Raw genomic sequence first — 22991 nt, 5'->3', positions numbered from 1 at the left:
AACGTATTATTTGTAAGACGTCAGAGAAAATATATCAGCTTATTGTTAAATAATTAGGACGTTCTTTCCAATACAGAAAGTGTTGTAACTTTTGTTTCCAAACTGCGTTACCCACTCCAGTCAGCAGATGGCGATGGGCGTCTTTCGGGTGATGCTTCTTTCGTGACGTATAATGGACTGGACGGACGCTTCTTCAGGAACAACAAGGCGACAACTCTTTCAACCACCTCGGTAGCCTGCTAGACAACATAAAACTGTCTAACTATCTAACTTAAAACCGAAATATTGACGCTTTAGACCACGGTTATGTACGTTAGCAAATCTCAGTGTTTTAAACACAATTATTATGTTGACGTATCTACTGGTTAACTTTAACCTAATGTGCTTGTTCAATTTGCAAACTTGTTAAAGATTGATACTGAGCCTAGCACTAGGCTAGTCGCTAATGCTAACTAGCTAGCTAACATCCCTGACCATGAGTTCATTAAACTACTCCTCCCCTGCTAAAGAAGAGGATGTCTGCTGTACGGAGAAAGAAGCTCTGGCGCTGAACATTGTCGTGAAAGAAGAAGAAGAGGAGGATATCACAGCGAAACGAGAGGAAGAACCTTTCAGAATGAAAAAGGAGGAAGAGGAGGCCTTTATAGGGAAAGAAGAGGAAGAATATTTTGGAGTGGAAGAGAGGATAGAGGCTGTCACAGTGGAAAAGGAAGAGGAAGACACTTTCAGAATGAAAAAGGAGGAAGAGGAGACTATCACATTGAAAGAAGAAGAGGAGGATGTTACCGTGAAAAAATATAAAGAACCTTTAGTAGTGAAAGAGGGGATGGAGGCAGCCAGAGTGGAAGAGGGGATGGGATGGAGAGGGTCAGAGTGGAAACTTTCAGAGCCAGAGTGAAGAGGACTATGGTGAAAAAAATGACAGCCAGAGTGGAAGAGGGGATGGAGGCAGCCAGAGTGAAAAAGCCAGGGGATGGAGGCAGCCAGAGTGGAGAGAGGGATGGAGGCAGGCCCCAGAGTGGAAGAGGGGATGGAGGCAGCCAGAGTGGAAAGAGGTGGATATGGAGGCAGCCAGAGTGGAAGAGGGGATGGAGGCAGCCAGAGTGAAAGAGGGGATAGAGGCAGCCAGAGTGGAAGAGGGGATGGAGGCAGCCAGAGTGGAAGAGGGGATGGAGGCAGCCAGAGTGGAAGAGGGGATGGAGGCAGCCAGAGTGGAAGAGGGGATAGAGGCAGCCAGAGTGGAAGAGGGGATGGAGGCAGCCAGAGTGGAAGAGGGGATAGAGGCAGCCAGAGTGGAAGAGGGGGATGTTATAGGGGGGAAAGAGGAAGAACCTTTTAGAGAGGAAGAGGATGCTATCTCAATAAAGGTGAAGAAGGAAGACGTTTTGGGAGTGAAAGAGGAGGACACAGAGGATCCGATTAACACCAGTGAGTACTGTCTTAAAAACAGGGACACAAACTATGCAGTTGTTGAACTATAATATATTTAAAAATCATGATGAATGTGGTCATTTTAGGCCCTGTTTAGACATATTCATGCCTCTTGTAAGACTCTGTGGTTGCAATAGAAGATCATAAGTTCACCATCTGTTTGATGTTCTCATTCACACAGGAGAGAGACATGACTATCGTGGATCCTCTGGGGAGCCTCAACAACATCCTGATGCTGACGAGGCAGAGAAGAGTCTCTCCAGATCAGAACACCAGATGGTACAGCTTGGTCTGGTCTAGCATACAGCTTTCTCTCTCTGGGTCTGGGCTGGGTTTCTGTTAAGCACTTTATGTCAACAGTGACATCAGCATCCATAATGATATGTGTCTGTCTCCCCACTTTATGGTTACCAGGACAACGCTAGCCCTTCCTCCCTCCCGGAGTCCCCGTGTCGTACCTCTCCCGGTAGCACCTTACTGCTGGGTATGAAGAGGTTGTCTGTGCTGCTGGTGGACTGCAGGAAAACAACAGGGCTGAGTGGAACTGTGAGAGGAGGAGAAGAGATGAAAGGATCAGATTTGACTCATCAAAGTAAGTGCTGTAGTTTAGTTTGAACAAATAAAATAGATCTGCCCACTGGTATCTGTTACCAGGACAACCAGCAGAGGTCTGTTAATTCTGGGATCGAACCCGGGTCTGTAGTGACACCTCAATCACTGTGATGTAGTGCTTTAGGCCGCTGTTTGGTTGACGTCGAGGGACCGGTTGTTTGTCCTCAGGGGTTCCCCACGGCATCTGAGTCATTATGCTCGAAGTGGGAGAAAATGTATTTTATCTCATCCGGTAGGGTGGCGTTGGTGTCCGCAAGGTGACTAGTTTTTTGTATTTTTTTGTATTCTGTGACCGTTAGAAGCCCCTGACACATTATGCCTTGTGACTCACTAAATAAGTCTTCAACATTTCTATGACTACTATCACATGGATAGACTGACTACTACCACATGGACAGACTGACTACTACCACATGGACAGACTGACTACTACCACAGACTGACTACTACCACATGGACAGACTGACTACTACCACATGGACAGACTGACTACTACCACATGGACAAACTGACTACTACCACATGGACAGACTGACTAGTACCACAGACTGACTACTACCACATGGACAGACTGACTACTACCACATGGACAGACTGACTACTACCACAGACTGACTACTACCACATGGACAGACTGAGGAGCACAATTATTATGATATCACTGGTTAGGCTTGTTCTACTACCACATGGACAGACTGACTACTACCACATGGACAAACTGACTACTACCACATGGACAGACTGACTAGTACCACAGACTGACTACTACCACATGGACAGACTGACTACTACCACATGGACAGACTGACTACTACCACAGACTGACTACTACCACATGGACAGACTGACTACAACCACATGGACAGACTGACTGCTACCACATGGACAGACTGACTACTACCACATGGACAGACTGACTGCTACCACATGGACAGACTGACTACTACCACATGGACAGACTGACTGCTACCACATGGACAGACTGACTACTACCACAAGGACAGACTGACTAGTACCACATGGACATACTGACTACTACCACATGGACAGACTGACTACCACCACATGGACAGACTGACTACCACCACATGGACATACTGACTACTACCACATGGACAGACTGACTACCACCACATGGACAGACTGACTACTACCACAGACTGACTAGTACCACATGGACAGACTGACTAGTACCACATGGACAGACTGACTACTACCACATGGACAGACTGACTACTACCACATGGACAGACTGACTAGTACCACATGGACAGACTGACTACTACCACATGGACATACTGACTAGTACCACATGGACAGACTGACTACCACCACATGGACAGACTGACTACTACCACATGGACAGACTGACTAGTACCACATGGACAGACTGACTACTACCACATGGACATACTGACTAGTACCACATGGACAGACTGACTAGTACCACATGGACAGACTGACTAGTACCACATGGACAGACTGACTAGTACCACATGGACAGACTGACTACTACCACATGGACAGACTGACTACTACCACATGGACAGACTGACTACTATCACTACTACCACATGGACAGACTGACTACTACCACATGGACAGACTGACTAGTACCACATGGACAGACTGACTACTATCACTACTACCACATGGACAGACTGACTACTACCACATGGACAGACTTCATTACTGTGTTTGTGTGGGGAGCATGCTGTTTATTTAGTCAGGCTGTTTATTTAGTCAGGCTGTTTATTTAGTCAGGCTGTTTATTTAGTCAGGCTGTTTATTTAGTCAGGCTGTTTATTTAGTCAGGCTGTTTATTTAGTCAGGCTGTTTATTTAGTCAGGCTGTTTATTTCGTCAGGCTGTTTATTTAGTCAGGCTGTTTATTTAGGCTGTTTATTTCAGGCTGTTTATTTAGTCAGGCTGTTTATTTAGTCAGGCTGTTTATTTAGTCAGGCTGTTTATTTAGGCAGGCTGTTTATTTAGTCAGGCTGTTTATTTAGTCAGGCTGTTTATTTAGTCAGGCTGTTTATTTAGTCAGGCTGTTTATTTTAGAATTTATTTAGTCAGGCTGTTTATTTAGTCAGGCTGGTTATTTCTGTTTATTTCGTCAGGCTGTTTATTTACAGGCATTTCGGGGCTGTTTATTTCGTCAGGCTGTTTATTTAGTCAGGCTGTTTATTTAGTCAGGCTGTTTATTTAGTCAGGCTGTTTATTTAGTCAGGCAATGCCCACATTATTCTGACATATTTTAGAATGTTAATTATGTGAACAGGCCAATGCATAATACCATTGGGTGGTTCTATTATGGGACACAGGCCAATGCATAATACCATTTTGTTGGCAAATTATAACAATAAAAATGATTGTTCAAATGGTAATGCATATGTTTTTAGCAGACTGACTACTATCACATTTTGGGGGTAGTTTTTATGCTTATAGACTATTACAACAATTACACTTAAAAGGTCGGTCCTTGAAAATTACAATGAAGTGCTTGAAAAAAGCCCTTAAGTTCTTGAATTTGACTAGCCAATGTCTGCATGAATTCCTGCGACTTTGCTCAGCCAGCAAATGAAAGATAAAATAATCTGCTATTTAAATTATTCAGTTTCCTGGCATTTAGTTAGATCTTGTCCCCCGGACAGTAAATCTCAGTCTGCCGCTGGCAAATGTACCTGAATGTTCAACCCTTTGTGTGCGGTGCGTGTAGGGTCTATATGTCTACCACTTATGTCTTCGCCGTTAGCGATGCTTATGTCTTCGTGTAGCCGTTAGCGATGCTTATGTCTTCGTGTAGCCGTTAGCGATGCTTATGTCTTATGTCGTGCTTATGTCTTCGTGCCGTTAGCCGTTAGCGATGCTTATGTCTTCGTGTAGCCGTTAGCGATGCTTATGTCTTATGTCTTATGTCTTCGTGTAGCCGTTAGCGATGCTTATGTCTTCGTGTAGCCGTTAGCGATGCTTATGTCTTCGTGTAGCCGTTAGCGATGCTTATGTCTTCAGGTAGCCGTTAGCGATGCTTATGTCTTCAGGTAGACGGAAAGACAATTAAAAAGTATCCTATGCCTACCTGGCAGAATCGTGATTATTTGCATCAATGCATTGGCCATTTTGTTTTGAAAACTCCCCGTAACAACTGCGCTACAGAAACACTGCTGGACAAACAAGGCTGTCTGGCTGGTGCCACTTGAATTAAAGGGTAACTACACATTGAGGTTTTCCCAGATTTCCCCTGATGTGGTTTAAGCTTGTTGTGGAATTAGAACATTCAATTATGTTTTTCTATTGATTTTGAGAGAGAGAAAAAATGGGGGAAAATCATCCTCACATTTTTGTTTTGTTGTCGTGGTATCTCTTTTCTTTGCTGTTACGGTAAATGAATCTAAGAACACAGGGGAATGTTCATTTAAAAGATTGCTAGTCATTATTAGCCTCGTTCTATTATGGGACACAGGCCAGGTCATTATAAATTATCACATTTAATTGAGGGAAACTGTATTTACTATCACTGTTGTGGTTGTCTCACCAAGCTACCTTAAGATGGATGCACTAACTGAGGGAAATTGTATTTACTATCACTGTTGTGGTTGTCTCACCAAGCTACCTTAAGATGGATGCACTAACTGAGGGAAATTGTATTTACTATCACTGTTGTGGTTGTCTCACCAAGCTACCTTAAGATGGATGCACTAACAAGTTGCTCTGGATAGTGACCATACTATTCCCTTAAAGCCACACAGTGTAAAATACATGGGTCATGTGAACAATGGAGTACATGGGTCATGCTGAACAATGGAGCACATGCATCACATGCTAAGAGACAATGGAGCACATGCATCACATGACAATGGAGCACATGCATCACATGCTAAGAGACAATGGAGCACATGCATCACATGCTAAGAGACAATGCATCACATGCTAAGAGACAATGGAGCACATGCATCACATGCTAAGAGACAATGCATCACATGCTAAGAGACAATGGAGCACATGCATCACATGCTAAGAGCACTTGACTGTAAGTCTCTGTGGATAAGAGGGTCTGCTAAATGACTAAAATATAAATATATGTGGAGATTTCATTCAGGTCTCCCTGTTTTAACCACTCTGTTTATCTTTGGCAGAAGAGAGACCCGACTCAGAGGAACCAGAGACGTCTGAACCAGCGAGACGACACCACTGTTCCCAGTGTGGAAAGAGTTATACCCGTTTATGGAGCCTGAAAAACCACAAGAGAACACATGCAGGGAAGAAGCCTTATCACTGCTCTCAGTGTGGAAAGAGTTTTACCCGGTTAGGGAACCTTGAAATACATAAAAGAATACACACAGGAGACAAGCCTTACCATTGCTTCCAGTGTGGAAAGAGATTTATCCAGTCAACACATCTGAACGAGCATAAGAGAATACACACAGGGGAAAAACCATTCCAATGCTCTCAGTGTGGAAGGACATTTTCCCGATCAGGGGACCTGAAATCTCATAAAAGAATACACACAGGGGAAAAGCCTTACCACTGTTCCAGTTGTAAAAGTAGTTTTAGCTGGTCAGGGCACATCTGAACGAGCATGAGAGAACACACACCGGGGAAAAGCCATTCCAATGCTCCCAGTGTGGAAAGAGCTTTACAAGGTTGGGGTCCCTGAAATCACATAAGATATATATACACACACACAAGAGACAAGCCCTATAACTACTCCCAGTGTGAAAATAAGTATTTATCATTAGGGGACAAAAAAAGCAAACACTCTGTAGAGAGGCCTTTCCAATGCTCTCAGTGTGGAAAGAGTTTTACAAGGTTGGGGTCCCTTAAATCACATAAGATATATATACACACACACAAGAGACAAGCCCTATAACTACTCCCAGTGTGAAAATAAGTATTTATCATTAGGGGACATAAAAAAAGCAAACACTCTGTAGAGAGGCCTTTCCAATGCTCTCAGTGTGGAATGGGATTTATCATCATGTCATCATGTCATGGCATCTGAAAGTGCATAAGAGAATACACACGAGAGAAGCCATTCCAATGCTTGCAGTGTGGGAAGAGTTATACCCGGTAAGGGAATTTAGAAACTTATGAGACACACATGAAATCAAAATGTAGGTTTCCAACCTAAATAGACATAACCAAAAGTAACTGCTATTTCATGTGTAATTACATTATCCTGACATGCTAAAACGTGGTATATTTGGAAAGAAGACATCTGGGAGATTGAGGAATGATCAGAAGATAGGAGTTACATAGTTCAGAATACACAAAATACATGTTTTATTTTTTATTTTGGCTCAAAAGATCAATGGAGGTAATGCATTACCTCACCAGTTCTCCTATTACTATTATGTGCCCAGTTGGTGTTGTAATGTTAACTTTAATGGGAGGAATTATGATGTTATTTTTCTATCATTGTAAATTGTGTATAGAGATTGAGCTGATAATTTATTATTTCATGTATATTGTTAATTGGATTTATATTGAAATAATGCTCTCTTTCATCCTGTTTACCTCTGTACACAGACTCTGTATACTCTGGTTCATCATTAAAACTCCTACTGTTAGACTGAGCTTCTGTGCCTGTTATCACTCTTTGACCGGGTGCTCAAAACCTCTATAAGCACATGCCCCCTTTTTTTTTCTTCAATTTTCGCCTAAAATGACAAACGCAAATCTAACTGCCTGCCTTCTTGGTACCATTTGAAAGGAAACACTGACGTTTGTGGAAATGTGAAAGGAATGCAGGAGAATATAACACATTAGATCTGGAATGCAGGAGAATATAACACATTAGATCTGGAATGCAGGAGAATGTAACACATTAGATCTGGAATGCAGGAGAATATAACACATTAGATCTGGAATGCAGGAGAATATAACACATTAGATCTGGAATGCAGGAGAATGTAACACATTAGATCTGGAATGCAGGAGAATGTAACACATTAGATCTGGAATGCAGGAGAATAAAACACATTAGATCTGGAATGCAGGAGAATGTAACACATTAGATCTGGAATGCAGGAGAATATAACACATTAGATCTGATCTGGAATGCAGGAGAATGTAACACATTAGATCTGGAATGCAGGAGAATGTAACACATTAGATCTGGAATGCAGGAGAATATAACACATTAGATCTGGAATGCAGGAGAATGTAACACATTAGATCTGGAATGCAGGAGAATGAATGTAACACATTAGATCTGGAATGCAGGAGAATATAACACATTAGATCTGGAATGCAGGAGAATGTAACACATTAGATCTGGAATGCAGGAGAATATAACACATTAGATCTGGAATGCAGGAGAATGTAACACATTAGATCTGGAATGCAGGAGAATGTAACACATTAGATCTGGAATGCAGGAGAATGTAACACATTAGATCTGGAATGCAGGAGAATATAACACATTAGATCTGGAATGCAATGTAACATTAGGAGAATGTAACACATTAGATCTGGAATGCAGGAGAATATAACACATTAGATCTGGAATGCAGGAGAATATAACACATTAGATCTGGAATGCAGGAGAATATAACACATTAGATCTGGAATGCAGGAGAATGATAATGCACATTAGATCTGGAATGCAGGAGAATATAACACATTAGATCTGGAATGCAGGAGAATGTAACACATTAGATCTGGAATGCAGGAGAATGTAACACATTAGATCTGGAATGCAGGAGAATCTGATCTGAATGCAGGAGAATATAACACATTAGATCTGGAATGCAGGAGAATATAACACATTAGATCTGGAATGCAGGAGAATATAACACATTAGATCTGGAATGCAGGAGAATGTAACACATTAGATCTGGAATGCAGGAGAATATAACACATTAGATCTGGAATGCAGGAGAATGTAACACATTAGATCTGGAATGCAGGAGAATGTAACACATTAGATCTGGAATGCAGGAGAATGTAACACATTAGATCTGGAATGCAGGAGAATGTAACACATTAGATCTGGAATGCAGGAGAATGTAACACATTAGATCTGGAATGCAGGAGAATGTAACACATTAGATCTGGAATGCAGGAGAATGTAACACATTAGATCTGGAATGCAGGAGAATGTAACACATTAGATCTGGAATGCAGGAGAATGTAACACATTAGATCTGGAATGCAGGAGAATATAACACATTAGATCTGGAATGCAGGAGAATATAACACATTAGATCTGGAATGCAGGAGAATATAACACATTAGATCTGGAATGCAGGAGAATGTAACACATTAGATCTGGAATGCAGGAGAATATAACACATTAGATCTGGAATGCAATGTAAACATTAGATCTGAATGCAGGAGAATGTAACACATTAGATCTGGAATGCAGGAGAATGTAACACATTAGATCTGGAATGCAGGAGAATGTAACACATTAGATCTGGAATGCAGGAGAATGCAGGAGAATGTAACACATTAGATCTGGAATGCAGGAGAATGTAACACATTAGATCTGGAATGCAGGAGAATGTAACACATTAGATCTGGAATGCAGGAGAATGTAACACATTAGATCTGGAATGCAGGAGAATATAACACATTAGATCTGGAATGCAGGAGAATGTAACACATTAGATCTGGAATGCAGGAGAATGTAACACATTAGATCTGGAATGCAGGAGAATGTAACACATTAGATCTGGAATGCAGGAGAATGTAACACATTAGATCTGGAATGCAGGAGAATGTAACACATTAGATCTGGAATGCAGGAGAATGTAACACATTAGATCTGGAATGCAGGAGAATGTAACACATTAGATCTGGAATGCAGGAGAATGTAACACATTAGATCTGGAATGCAGGAGAATGTAACACATTAGATCTGGAATGCAGGAGAATGTAACACATTAGATCTGGAATGCAGGAATGTAGAAATGTGTAACACATTAGATCTGGAATGCAGGAGAATGTAACACATTAGATCTGGAATGCAGGAGAATGTAACACATTAGATCTGGAATGCAGGAGAATGTAACACATTAGATCTGGAATGCAGGAGAATGTAACACATTAGATCTGGAATGCAGGAGAATATAACACATTAGATCTGGAATGCAGGAGAATGTAAACATTAGATCTGAATGCAGGAGAATATAACATGATCTGGAATGCAGGAGAATGTAACACATTAGATCTGGAATGCAGGAGAATAGATCTGGAATGCAGGAGAATGTAACACATTAGATCTGGAATGCAGGAGAATGTAACACATTAGATCTGGAATGTAACACATTAGATCTGGAATGCAGGAGAATGTAACACATTAGATCTGGAATGCAGGAGAATGTAACAGATCTGGAATGAGGAGAATGTAACACATTAGATCTGGAATGCAGGAGAATGTAACACATTAGATCTGGAATGCAGGAGAATGATAATGCAGGAGAATGTAACACATTAGATCTGGAATGCAGGATCTGGAATGCAGGAGAATGTAACACATTAGATCTGGAATGCAGGAGAATGTAACACATTAGATCTGGAATGCAGGAGAATGTAACACATTAGATCTGGAATGCAGGAGAATATAACACATTAGATCTGGAATGCAGGAGAATGTAACACATTAGATCTGGAATGCAGGAGAATATAACACATTAGATCTGGAATGCAGGAGAATGTAACACATTAGAGGAATGGAGAATACATTAGATCTGGAATGCAGGAGAATGTAACACATTAGATCTGGAATGCAGGAGAATGTAACACATTAGATCTGGAATGCAGGAGAATGTAACACATTAGATCTGGAATGCAGGAGAATGTAACACATTAGATCTGGAATGCTGGAGAATGTAACAGATCTGAGAATGTAACACATTAGATCTGGAATGCAGGAGAATGTAACACATTAGATCTGGAATGCAGGAGAATGTAACACATTAGATCTGGAATGCAGGAGAATGTAACACATTAGATCTGGAATGCAGGAGAATGTAACACATTAGATCTGGAATGCAGGAGAATGTAACACATTAGATCTGGAATGCAGGAGAATGTAACACATTAGATCTGGAATGCAGGAGAATGTAACACATTAGATCTGGAATGCAGGAGAATGTAACACATTAGATCTGGAATGCAGGAGAATGTAACACATTAGATCTGGAATGCAGGAGAATGTAACACATTAGATCTGGTAAAAGATAATACAAAGAAAAAAACAACTTTTTTGTACCATCTTTGAAATGCAAGAGAAAGGCCATTCCAGCCCAGGTGCAATCTACATGGCAGCAGCGTACATGCAAAGTTTTAGTCTGATCCAATGAACCATTGCATTTCTGTAAAAAAAAATTGTATGAAGACTGCCAAAATGTGCTTAGTTTGTTAATTAACTATTCATGTTCAAAACTGTGCACTCTCCTCAAACAATAGCATGGTATTCTTTCACTGTAATAGCTTCTGTAAATTAGACAGTGCAGTTAGATTAACAAGAATTTAAGATTTCTGCCAATATCAGATATGTCTATGTCCTGGGAAATGTTCTTGTTACTTACAACCTCATGCTAATCTCATTAGCCTATGTTAAATCAACCGTCCCGAGGGGGACAGACCAATCCTGAAGTTAATATGCATTTGCGCCTGGAGCTGATTGGTTGGCGTTACACCATCAAGAGCAGTTTGAAGAAAGTGCATCTGGGCCACTGACCTGTGGACAAAAATGTTTATACTTGCACAAGTTAAGCTATTCATGCCTTATATTGTTTAACCTATGTGTTATCGCTACTGCTATAAGAGCTATCTGAGCAGCAAACCAATCGCTGCAGCTCAACATAGTCCATCTGTAAATAGCCCCACCAATCCACCTACCTCATCCCCATACTGTTTTTATTTACTTTTCTGCTCTTTTGCACACCAGTATCTCTACTTGCACATCATCTGCCCATGTATCACTCCAGTGTTAATCTGCTAAATTGTAATTCTTCGCTCCTATGGCCTATTTATTGCCTACCTCCTCATGCCTTTTGCACACACTGTATATATACTTTCTTTTTTTCTACTGCGTCAGTAAGTTGTTAATTGTGTTATTGGCTTGTTTATTGTTTATTCCATGTTTATTTGTTTGTGTCATTGGCTTGTTTATTAATTACTCCATGTGTAACTCTGTGTTCTTGTCTGTATCGCACTGCTTTGCTTTATCTTGGCCAGGTCGCAGTTGTAAATGAGAACTTGTTCTCAACTGGCCTACCTGGTTAAACTACCATTATGATGGTTAAATAAAGGTGAAATAAAAAAAACTGCTGTTGAAAAAAAACATTTAGCTCTACCATGAAGTTGAGTTTTCATGATATGAAATGAGAAATCATGTTTGCTTTGTATTTGTATATTTTAATGTTTATAATTTAACATCAAGTCACAAAAATATCCTGTGGTGGACTGCAATAGCATCGAATAGTCCCCGCGATATGCAACTGTTCAGGGAAGTCAGGAACCAATACACGCAGTCAGTCAGGAAAGCTAAGGCCAGCTTCTTCAGGCAGAAGTTTGCATCCTGTAGCTCCAACTCCAAAAAGTTCTGGGACACTGTGAAGTCCATGGAGAACAAGAGCACCTCCTCCCAGCTGCCCACTGCACTGAGGCTAGGTAACACGGTCACCACCGATAAATCCATGATTATCGAAAACTTCAACAAGCATTTCTCAACAGCTGGCCATGCCTTCCGCCTGGCTACTCCAACCTCGGCCAACAGCCCCCCCCATGCAGCTACTCGCCCAAGCCTCTCCAGGTTCTCCTTTACCCAAATCCAGATAGCAGATTTTCTGAAAGAGCTGCAAAACCTGGACCCGTACAAATCAGCTGGGCTTGACAATCTGGACCCTCTATTTCTGAAACTATCCGCCGCCATTGTCGCAACCCCTATTACCAGCCTGTTCAACCTCTCTTTCATATCGTCTGAGATCTCCAAGGATTGGAAAGCTGCCGCAGTCATCCCCCTCTTCAAAGGGGGAGACACCCTGGACCCAAACTGTTACAGACCTATATCCATCCTGCCCTGCCTATCTAAGGTCTTCGAAAGCCAAGTCAACAAACAGGTCACTGACCATCTCGAATCCCACCGTACCTTCTCCGCTGTGCAATCAGGTTTTCCGAGCCAGTCACGGGTGCACCTCAGCCACGCTCAAGGTACTAAACGATATCATAACCGCCATCGATAAAAGACAGTACTGTGCAGCCGTCTTCATCGACCTTGCCAAGGCTTTCGACTCTGTCAATCACCATATTCTTATCGGCAGACTCAGTAGCCTCGGTTTTTCGGATGACTGCCTTGCCTGGTTCACCAATTACTTTGCAGACAGAGTTCAGTGTGTCAAATTGGAGGGCATGCTGTCCGGTCCTCTGGCAGTCTCTATGGGGGTGCCACAGGGTTCAATCCTCGGGCCGACTCTTTTCTCTGTATATATCAATGATGTTGCTCTTGCTGCGGGCGATTCCCTGATCCACCTCTACGCAGACGACACCATTCTATATACTTCCGGCCCGTCCTTGGACACTGTGCTATCTAACCTCCAAACGAGCTTCAATGCCATACAACACTCCTTCCGTGGCCTCCAACTGCTCTTAAACGCTAGTAAAACCAAATGCATGCTTTTCAACAGTCCGCTGCCTGCACCCGCACGCCTGACCAGCATCACCACCCTGGATGGTTCCGACCTTGAATATGTGGACATCTATAAGTACCTAGGTGTCTGGCTAGACTGTAAACTCTCCTTCCAGACTCATATCAAATATCTCCAATCGAAAATCAAATCAAGAATCGGCTTTCTATTCCGCAACAAAGCCTCCTTCACTCACGCCGCCAAACTTACCCTAGTAAAACTGACTATCCTACCGATCCTCGACTTCGGCGATGTCATCTACAAAATTGCTTCCAACACTCTACTCAGCAAACTGGATGCAGTTTATCACAGTGCCATCCGTTTTGTCACTAAAGCACCTTATACCACCCACCACTGCGACTTGTATGCTCTAGTCGGCTGGCCCTCGCTACATATTCGTCGCCAGACCCACTGGCTCCAGGTCATCTACAAGTCCATGCTAGGTAAAGCTCCGCCTTATCTCAGTTCACTGGTCACGATGGCAACACCCATCCGTAGCACGCGCTCCAGCAGGTGTATCTCACTGATCATCCCTAAAGCCAACACCTCATTTGGCCGCCTTTCGTTCCAGTTCTCTGCTGCCTGTGACTGGAACGAATTGCAAAAATCGCTGAAGTTGGAGACTTTTATCTCCTCACCAACTTCAAACATCTGCTATCTGAGCAGTTAACCGATCGCTGCAGCTGTACATAGTCTATCGGTAAATAGCCCACCCATTTTTACCTACCTCATCCCCATACTGTTTTTATTTATTTACTTTTCTGCTATTTTGCACACCAATATCTCTACCTGTACATGACCATCTGATCATTTATCACTCCAGTGTTATTAATCTGCAAAATTGTAATTATTCGCCTACCTCCTCATGCCTTTTGCACACAATGTATATAGACTCCCCTTTTTTTCTACTGTGTTATTGACTTGTTAATTGATTACTCCATGTGTAACTCTGTGTTGTCTGTTCACACTGCTATGCTTTATCTTGGCCAGGTCGCAGTTGCAAATGAGAACTTGTTCTCAACTAGCCTACCTGGTTAAATAAAGGTGAAATAAATAAAATAAATAAAAAATATATATATTTGTATATTTTAATGTCTATCTCTTTTTCTTAACAGGTGCATCACGATTCTGTCTGTCTGTCTTCGCTATACTATGTAAATAACTATGAACTTTGAACTATGTAAATAAAATGTTCACATGCTCATAAAACATTTTGCTTGGGACCGACGTTAGTCTGGTGTCTCGCCTCAGACCTGCCTACCATGGGTTAGTCCAAATCCAATTAACATTAAATAAATGAATATTTAATGTCAATCCTTTTTTTTTACAGGATTTTGTTTGGGAACGGACCGATGTTAGTCTGGTGTCTCGCCTCAGAACTGCCTACCATGGGTTACCCTACCAGTAGTCTTATAGACTACAGACAATATAGCTCTGAGGGTCCTCAACACACACAAGCCTCTACACCGCGCTCAAGGTCTTGGTCCAGGTAGAGGGGAACAGTGAACTATTTACAAATAAAAACGTCCGACCATCACAGCCAGTGGCTCAGTGTCTTTCACCTCTCCCCTTAGTGTCCTTCACCTCTCCCCTTAGTGTCCTTCACCTCTCCCCTCAGTGTCCTTCACCTCTCCCCTTAGTGTCCTTCACCTCTCCTCTTAGCGTCCTTCACCTCTCCCCTTAGTGTCCTTCACCTCTCCCCTTAGCGTCCTTCACCTCTCCCCTTATTGTTCTTCACCTCTCCCCTTCGCGTCCTTCATTTCCTCCAGCCACTGGGCCACGGTCTTACCCCCAGCAACAGAGCAGAACGACACTCTGCCGAAGCGGCTGTGCCCCGTCTCCCTCGGCAACCCACATCTGGAGCAGACATACTGCTCGCGTTGCCTTTCTCCCCTCCTCTTTGTCCTCCGCCATTGTCGTTGGCACTGGAGGGCTTGCAGGGTTTGGGAGGGGCCAGGAAGTGGAGGGCTTGCAGGGTTTGGGAGGGGCCAGGAAGTGGAAGGCTTGCAGGGTTTGGGAGGGGCCAGTTAGTGGAGGGCTTGCAGGGTTTGGGAGGGGCCAGGAAGTGGAGGGGCTGTTGCTCCAGGTGGGCGTGTGGGACCGGGGGGCGTAGGGAAAGAGAAGATTGCCTGGATTCAGGGGGTGGGTGGTGACGCTGGGGGCAGCAGCGAGCCCCAATCGCTGCTGCAGCACCATCCTCTCCCTCTCCTTCTGACACCGGGAACCTGAAACAGGGAGAGAAAACAAACAAGCTGTCACTCAGATGGTCATTAGTCACGTCACACATGTAACAAGTCCTTCATAAGTTAATGTCTTACCACTGACTAATGGTTCTTTGATTCAGCTCAAAGAGCTGAAGGTTGGTCTGGGCCATCAACCTCGGGCTGTTCAGCACTGCCTCCCTGATGCCCACGTAGTCTGCCAGAATGAGCGCCCACCTGCTCTTCTTGACGCCGGCAGACTGCGTGGCGCTGGGATGGATTTGACAGAGCTGACTGCAAATGGCCTCCACCAAACGGCTAGTGCCCGGCCAATTTGCAGGGCCCGAGTTGAGTCCGAGAAGGCAACTGAAACAGAGGAGATAAATAATTAGAGAACATTGAAAAATGATAGCCATCGCCTGACCTTCATATGCATTTAATGTAGAGGCAGGCAATAAAATAGTAAGGTGGAGGACATGAACACTAACAACATACCGTTGGAGAGAGTCTTTTCCTAGGACAATGGACGACTTCCCCTTTGTTGCTTTGAACCGCCCCTGAACGATCCTCTCCTGGTGTCGGGCAGGGTAGATCAAGCGCTGTTTGTCGAAGTCTGGCAGCACCAGCCACAGTGCCACCAGACCGTCTACCCTGCGGTCCGACAACCCCTGACGGTTCCACACCCCCACCAAGGCCCTGGCAAGCCTGCGGACATGCTGGTAGCCTGGCATTGCATCAGGGCCTTTAGTCTCCTCCTGAAGATAAAGAGATAATGTCCTACATTTAGGGTAACACTTAAGATGTTTCTACAAAGGAATAGATGTTATTTTACATTGTGTAACTAACAGAAAATCACACTGATGGATTCTTTTAAAATGAAACTCTTGTGTTGTGAGCTTTCTAAAATGTTTGCACTCAGCCGATGGCATCCTTGTTATTAAACACCCAAAACTTGTGTCTTGAGTTTGTCTCAATTCCTTATTTAAAAGAGGTTGCAATAGCATGTATTTTTTTACCAACACAAAAGGTCAAGTATAATTACCTCTGAATCAGAGGAGTGGTCAGGGTGAGGAGAACAGTGTCGACCAGGGGCCTCATGAGAGCTTCCGTCTTCAGGGGCGGTGGGACTGGATGGCCCAGACCTGGGTGCGTCAGCGGGTTCCCCTGACAGAGGTGCCGCTGAGCTTGAGGACGGGGCGCTCATACGAGGGACATGAGGGATGTGGACTGTCTGGTCTACATCCTCCTCCTGAAAGCCCTCGTCCTCCTCGTCGAGCTGCTCGACGGCGGCTGCCTCTTCCGGAAGGTCAGGGTCCCCGCTGACATCCTGCAGCACTCTGCCAGTCTGCGAGTACAGGTACTCCACTCCGAGGAGTTCCCCTATGAAATAAAAAAATAAAAAGCAGAGTAGAGAAGTGTTAATGGGATGTAATTAATGTAACTGATGTAAATGTTCATTCTCTTACTTGACTTACCTGTGTACTCGCTAGGCTTGGAGTAGTCCTTAACCTGTTCCTTGCCAAGCACCCTTTGGCTGCTAAGGTTAAGGATGTGCTGCAGGTGGCCACTGTAGGAGAGCAGGGGCTGCCTGTTCTTTCCCTCCACTGCTGCCTGCGCACGGTCCTCGTTCCACCTCACCAGTCCATCCAACAGGAATGCCTGGAAATGCATTGCATTTGCCCTGGTACCTGAGAGAACAATGCACGATTAGGGTGGGAGAGCTGTTGCTGTTAACATTAAACATTAAGCATTACTTTAAGCTCCACAATGACAATTACCTGGGATGAACCGGTTGAGGTGGAGATGGAATGACTCCAAGGATGTGGAGCCCCGTGCGCAGCGATAAACCGGCAACATCACGCCGCCCTTGGTGATTTTGCCGGTCTCGGTGTACAACTGTACACCGGGTGGGTCCTGTATGCAGTGGAGGTGGCGCCTCTGCTCTTTCCAGATTGCCTGGATGCGGATGGAGTCCAGCAACGGGATGCCCAGGGTGTCGACCCCTGACCTCTCGCTGTTGAAGGTCTCGAGGAGGTCAAGGAGAAGGACTTCGGTCGCCGCAGCTCCACGCGTACGACGCCGACAGTGAAGCGCAATCTCCTTCCTGCCGATCTTCCTCGAAACCTCTGCCTCGGTGAGGCCGACCATCCCGTGCTTCCCCTCCAGCTCAGACCTCTTGGCCTCCAGCAGTCGGCGGACATCGCCTGCATCCCACTCAAAGATGCAGGCTGACAGCTGCCGCATGAAGGGACCGTAGAGCTGGTGGCTCTCAGTGGTGACACCTGACGCGAACCGCCACATCAGGTGCCAGATGTCCAGCCGAACAACCAGCTGGTCCCAGTCATTGTACAGCTGTTTTTGATCCTCCGAAGCTGGAGCAGCAGTCTCGGTCCACGTACATGAGCTGGGGGGGCGCCTCCCGGGGAGCCGGTACCGCTCCATGAGACCAGCCGCCATGGGGAGCAGGCCCTCACCCTCACCGGCAGTGAGGACACTGACGAGGACCTGCCCATGCTCGTTACCGACGTTGGTAACCCAGGCGGCTGTGTCTGCAGCGGTACTCGCGAGCTTTTTAGTCACCTGGAGACAGACACACAAAGACAGAAAGGTAAAGACATTATTTAAATATAGATATAAAAAATCAGACATGACTCATCTTCACATTTTTAAGTGAAAACTCACCTTCTTGGTAGAGTCCATCTCTAAGATGGACCCAAAGACGGAGGTGACCCTGGCCTTCACCTCGTCCAGCCGCGACAGCACGTCACGGCTGTAGACCGTCAGCAGCCAGACGGGTGAGGGCACCCGGGGGCATCTCCGGTGGATCAGTGAACTGCCGCCCAATGCCCAAGGCCAGAAACTGCTTGCACTCCCCGAGGTACCGTATACAACTCCGCATCCAGGACTCGCTGTGACTTTCACACAGCTTGCTGTAGGTCTGTGACGCACTGTTCCCCAAAGTGCGCGACCTCAGCATCCTCACAACCCGCAGGTCACAGGACAGCCTAGAGGAGAGAGAAAGAGAGAGAGAGAGAAAGCATATGAATGACATGCAATTAATTTGACTTCATTACTAACTCACAAAATTCTTGTGAACTTACTTGTATGTCAATATTGCTGGAAACTGCCAGCGATGCCGAGCGTCCAGCTGACTGACAAGGTCCCGTGACCACCCCGCGACCTTCTTCTTACACCGGCCGCATTCCAGGTACTCAGTGGCCATGAGATACCAGCGGTCGATGTCCAAGACCCTCCGGATGGTCTTGTAGAGCCCAGCCTTGCACAGTGTGCCTCTGCACCCAGACTGGGGACATGCCAGCCTGTATGCCCATATACGTACGGGCATCCAAAGGAACAGCTGACATGTGAAGAAGGGCTCGGGGGATGCAGGTGGCTGATTGTAGATCGGCTGTGGTTGGGGAGGGTTATGACAGCTGACATGTGAAGAAGGGCTCGGGGATGCAGGCGGCTGATTGTAGATCGGCTGTGGTTGGGGAGGGTTATGACAGCTGACATGCGAAGAAGGGCACGGGGGATGCAGGTGGCTGATTGTAGATCGGCTGTGGTTGGGGAGGGTTATGACAGCTGACATGCGAAGAAGGGCTCGGGGGATGCAGGTGGCTGATTGTAGATCGGCTGTGGTTGGGGAGGGTTATGACAGCTGACATGCGAAGGGCTCGGGGATGCAGGTGGCTGATTGGGGCTTATGGGATGCAGGGGGATGGGGTGGCTGATTGTAGATCGGCTGTGGTTGGGGAGGGTTATGACAGCTGACATGCGAAGAAGGGCTCGGGGGATGCGGGCGGATGATTGTAGATCGGCTGTGGTTGGGGAGGGTTATGACAGCTGACATGCGAAGAAGGGGTCGGGGGATGCGGGTGGCTGATTGTAGATCGGCCGTGGTTCGGGAGGGTTCCACCACGTGACCAGGTCAGTGGTGAGTGTCGACCTCCCAAAGCTGTTCCTGGTGAACAGCGTGCGGCCGATCCACCGCTGCTGCTCCTTGGTGAGAGATGAACGCCAACTCTCTGGAAGCAGCAGCTGAGTGAGAGGAGAGAGTGATGGGGGAGAAGGGATGGTGATGTTTAAGAGAAACGGACAGGGAGAGAGGACGCAGGAGACAAGACAACTGTGTTCAATGTTTAATATCTTAACAATGTGGAGTAATTACAGTTGATGAATTTACCTCAGCACTTTCTGAGGCGGGCCTTGGAGGCAGGAAGGACTGCCGGGGCAAATCCTCCTCTTCGCTCCGCCCTAGTAGGACAGGAGCAGGGGCCGGGTCAGGAACCGGGGCAGGGACCGGGGCTCGGTCATTTGGAGGCAGAGGCCCGAGGGAGCGATGGGTGGAGCTGTAGGGCTACGGCTTTTGCAGTGACACAGAAATAAATAGGTTAAATTAATGAATAAATGCTTGCATGAATGAACAGACATATTACAAATGTAGATAACAGTGATTAAGTTAATAGCACAATTCCAACATGCCCAGATGAATATCAATCAGTGATAGGATGTAACAAAATAATTAAATGAGTGTTGGTCAAGTGTGAGTGTAAAAAACTTAAATGAAATTAGTGATTAAAATGGAAAATAGAAAGTCATGATTACGTGACATACAGGATGACAGCTACATGCAGGATGACAGCTACATGCAGGATGACAGCCACATACAGGATGACAGCTACAGTGGCAAGGTAAGATATGTAATAGTGCATACATGCAGTGACTCTCCTCTAAAACCCCGATGACTCTTACCAATACATTTCCTTGGGCTGATGATAGGGAAAAATATTTAAAACACTTTAATACATGTCAGCAAAAACTTGAACTGAATAATTATCAAATGTCCTGTGTCAATTAATAGTGATGTAAAAACATACATGTGTCTATGTCATCAGCTGCTTTGACCAGCTCTGCGTCTGATATATCTGTTGGTAGCAGTGCTGGTCGAGGGAAAGACACCCCTATATCACGTGGAGAGAGAAAGGATTGGGAGCTACACAGCTTATCGAAACGTTTTATTTTTTATCTTACATGTGAAACTAGACACTCACCTTGAACTGCAGGCTGAGAAGCAATGAGTTTCTTCATCTTCTGGGGCGAGAGAGCGCCTTGAAAGGAACGCAGAGACCGCAGGACCAAGAGGCCTTTGAAAACAAAACAGCAAATATGTCACCATTTCCAACTGTGTGGAACAAGTAGAATTATATTTTCCTTTAAGATATGTAACACTTACGTAGTCGCACTGTTGGGCCGGGTGTTACTGGCGGGGATGGTGCTGGCTGCGGCGGGCCTGGCCACAGCAGCTACCCCCTCCCGGTCTCTGCGCTGAATGTAATCAATCAAGGCGGCCATCGCACTCCCAGGATAACGGGGTGTCTGCGTCCTCATGCTCCTGACATATCTGTGTGAGACACAGCAGAGGGAACGTTTCAGATGTAAAATGTTGCATAAAACACACTGAGATGAACATAGAAAACACAAAAGACGCTCGCCCCTTACTTTATCCTGTCTGCACCCGTAGCCTCATACAGGTCCTGCAGCGTGTCCCACTTGTACTTCCCAATGCCGACAAGGGCCTTGCCCTCCTGGCCTGAAATCAGCACAGGAACCAATTAACTGTCAGAGCAAAAGAGTTACATCTTACATACAATGAGGAGAATCAAACAAACTCACCTGGCTGGGAGGACAGGACTTTAGCTTCCTCGTGTGCCCGGTTGAACCTGACCATCTCAGCGAAGGCCGGATAGGCGCACGAGTAGCGAGTCAAGGCGTCCTTGTTGGCCATCAGGGGATGCTGGGAAACACTGCGCTCTCGCTCCCTCGCCTTCTGATGCACTGTTACCACGTGCACCATGTAGCCCACGTCGTTCTCCATCATCCACTTGAAGGTCTGACCACGGTACTTGCCGAACTGAACCGTGCACCGGCTCAGGACGACCATCTCTGCACCGGGGTCACCTCCCTCGGAGACGACACGGGCTCGAGCCTCTGCTTCCACTTCCTCCCACTTCTTAGCCCTCACAGGAGGGCCCTGGGCACCAGAAGCAGGGGGGCCGTCAGCGGCCACTTTAACTGCCTGCGGTGTGGACTTGAGGACCAACTCCTGTGAGGGTGTGAACCGGAAACTAGGATTTTCCATCTTAGGAGACAAGAAAAATACTATTATCATGACTGATGAGTGCAGTGACAAGTGACAGCATAACCATATTAGATACATATAAAGGAACTTACGTTTGATAAGTCTGCTAGGAGGAGGACAGCAGTGAGGGGGGAGGGGGTATAGGAAAATATTAGTGATATGGAGAGGGGTTAGGTTGATTATTAGCTCATATGCAGTTAAATTCAGTTTAGTCAAAATCATAGAAAGCCACGTTTGCCCCAATGACCATCAATACAATTCATTCAACTACATACACTTCAAACGCATGCCATCAAAAAAACGAAGGAAAATAGACAATTAAATAGTATACAATTCCAAGTTTGAGTTGATATAGATGTTAGCTAAGGTTTTACAGTAGCTAGCGATCTACAGATGTTGTTAAATTACACAGTTTGGGTAGCTCCTGTAGTCAAACAATTCGGTTGGCTAGACGTGTTAATGTCATATTTCATCACATTTATAGTCCTTGATGTGGATTTCTTTGCAAATTAAGCGCAATTACCACAGATACTCACCGGGTAGGTATGATCAGAGCTACAGTAGCTAGCGATCTACAGACGTTGTTAAATTACACAGTTCGGGTAGCCTCTGTAGTAAAAAAATGCGGTTGGTTAGAGGTGTTAATGTCATATTTCATCACATTTATAGTCCTTGATGTGATTTCTTTGCAAATTAAGCGAAATTACCACAGATACTCACCGGGTAGGTATGATCAAAAAATGGCTGCCGGAAAATATTTTTGGGTGGTCAAGTTACGTGGTCAAGTTACGTTCCAGGACTTTCGGAGAGTGATGATTGGCTGAAAAACATTTGAAACAAGCTAGACTTTTCATTGGTGGGTTTTTGCTCTCTTTCTCCAATTTGAAACAAGCTAAAGCTCTGATTGGAGGAGGGTATTTGGAACATTTGAAACATTTGAAACAGAGAAGAACGCGCTGAGAATAGC

General features: G+C 45.0%; 2 protein-coding genes across 2 annotated transcripts; one reads left to right on the top strand and one right to left on the bottom strand.

The window, feature by feature from the left end:
- Positions 1 to 1061: 1061 nt before the first annotated feature.
- Positions 1062 to 6615, top strand: LOC121843608 (zinc finger and SCAN domain-containing protein 31-like). Its single transcript, XM_042313336.1, has 4 exons — positions 1062 to 1428; positions 1613 to 1710; positions 1846 to 2023; positions 6179 to 6615. The coding sequence occupies exons 1-4, from the start codon at positions 1062 to 1064 to the stop codon at positions 6613 to 6615; spliced, it is 1080 nt and encodes a 359-aa protein (XP_042169270.1).
- Positions 6616 to 15977: 9362 nt separating this feature from the next.
- LOC112240711 lies at positions 15978 to 18582 on the bottom strand. Its single transcript, XM_042313335.1, has 6 exons — positions 18565 to 18582; positions 17661 to 18462; positions 17358 to 17570; positions 16925 to 17262; positions 16378 to 16637; positions 15978 to 16248 (listed from the first exon to the last, which is right to left on the bottom strand). Exons 1-6 carry the CDS (start codon positions 18580 to 18582, stop codon positions 15996 to 15998), a joined length of 1884 nt encoding a protein of 627 aa, XP_042169269.1. The 3' UTR covers positions 15978 to 15995.
- Positions 18583 to 22991: the final 4409 nt, after the last annotated feature.

Source organism: Oncorhynchus tshawytscha, unplaced genomic scaffold, assembly GCF_018296145.1.
Source record: "Oncorhynchus tshawytscha isolate Ot180627B unplaced genomic scaffold, Otsh_v2.0 Un_contig_5008_pilon_pilon, whole genome shotgun sequence".
In the NCBI taxonomy this organism is placed as follows: domain Eukaryota; kingdom Metazoa; phylum Chordata; class Actinopteri; order Salmoniformes; family Salmonidae; genus Oncorhynchus; species Oncorhynchus tshawytscha.
This window is presented reverse-complemented; position numbering and strand designations above follow the sequence as displayed.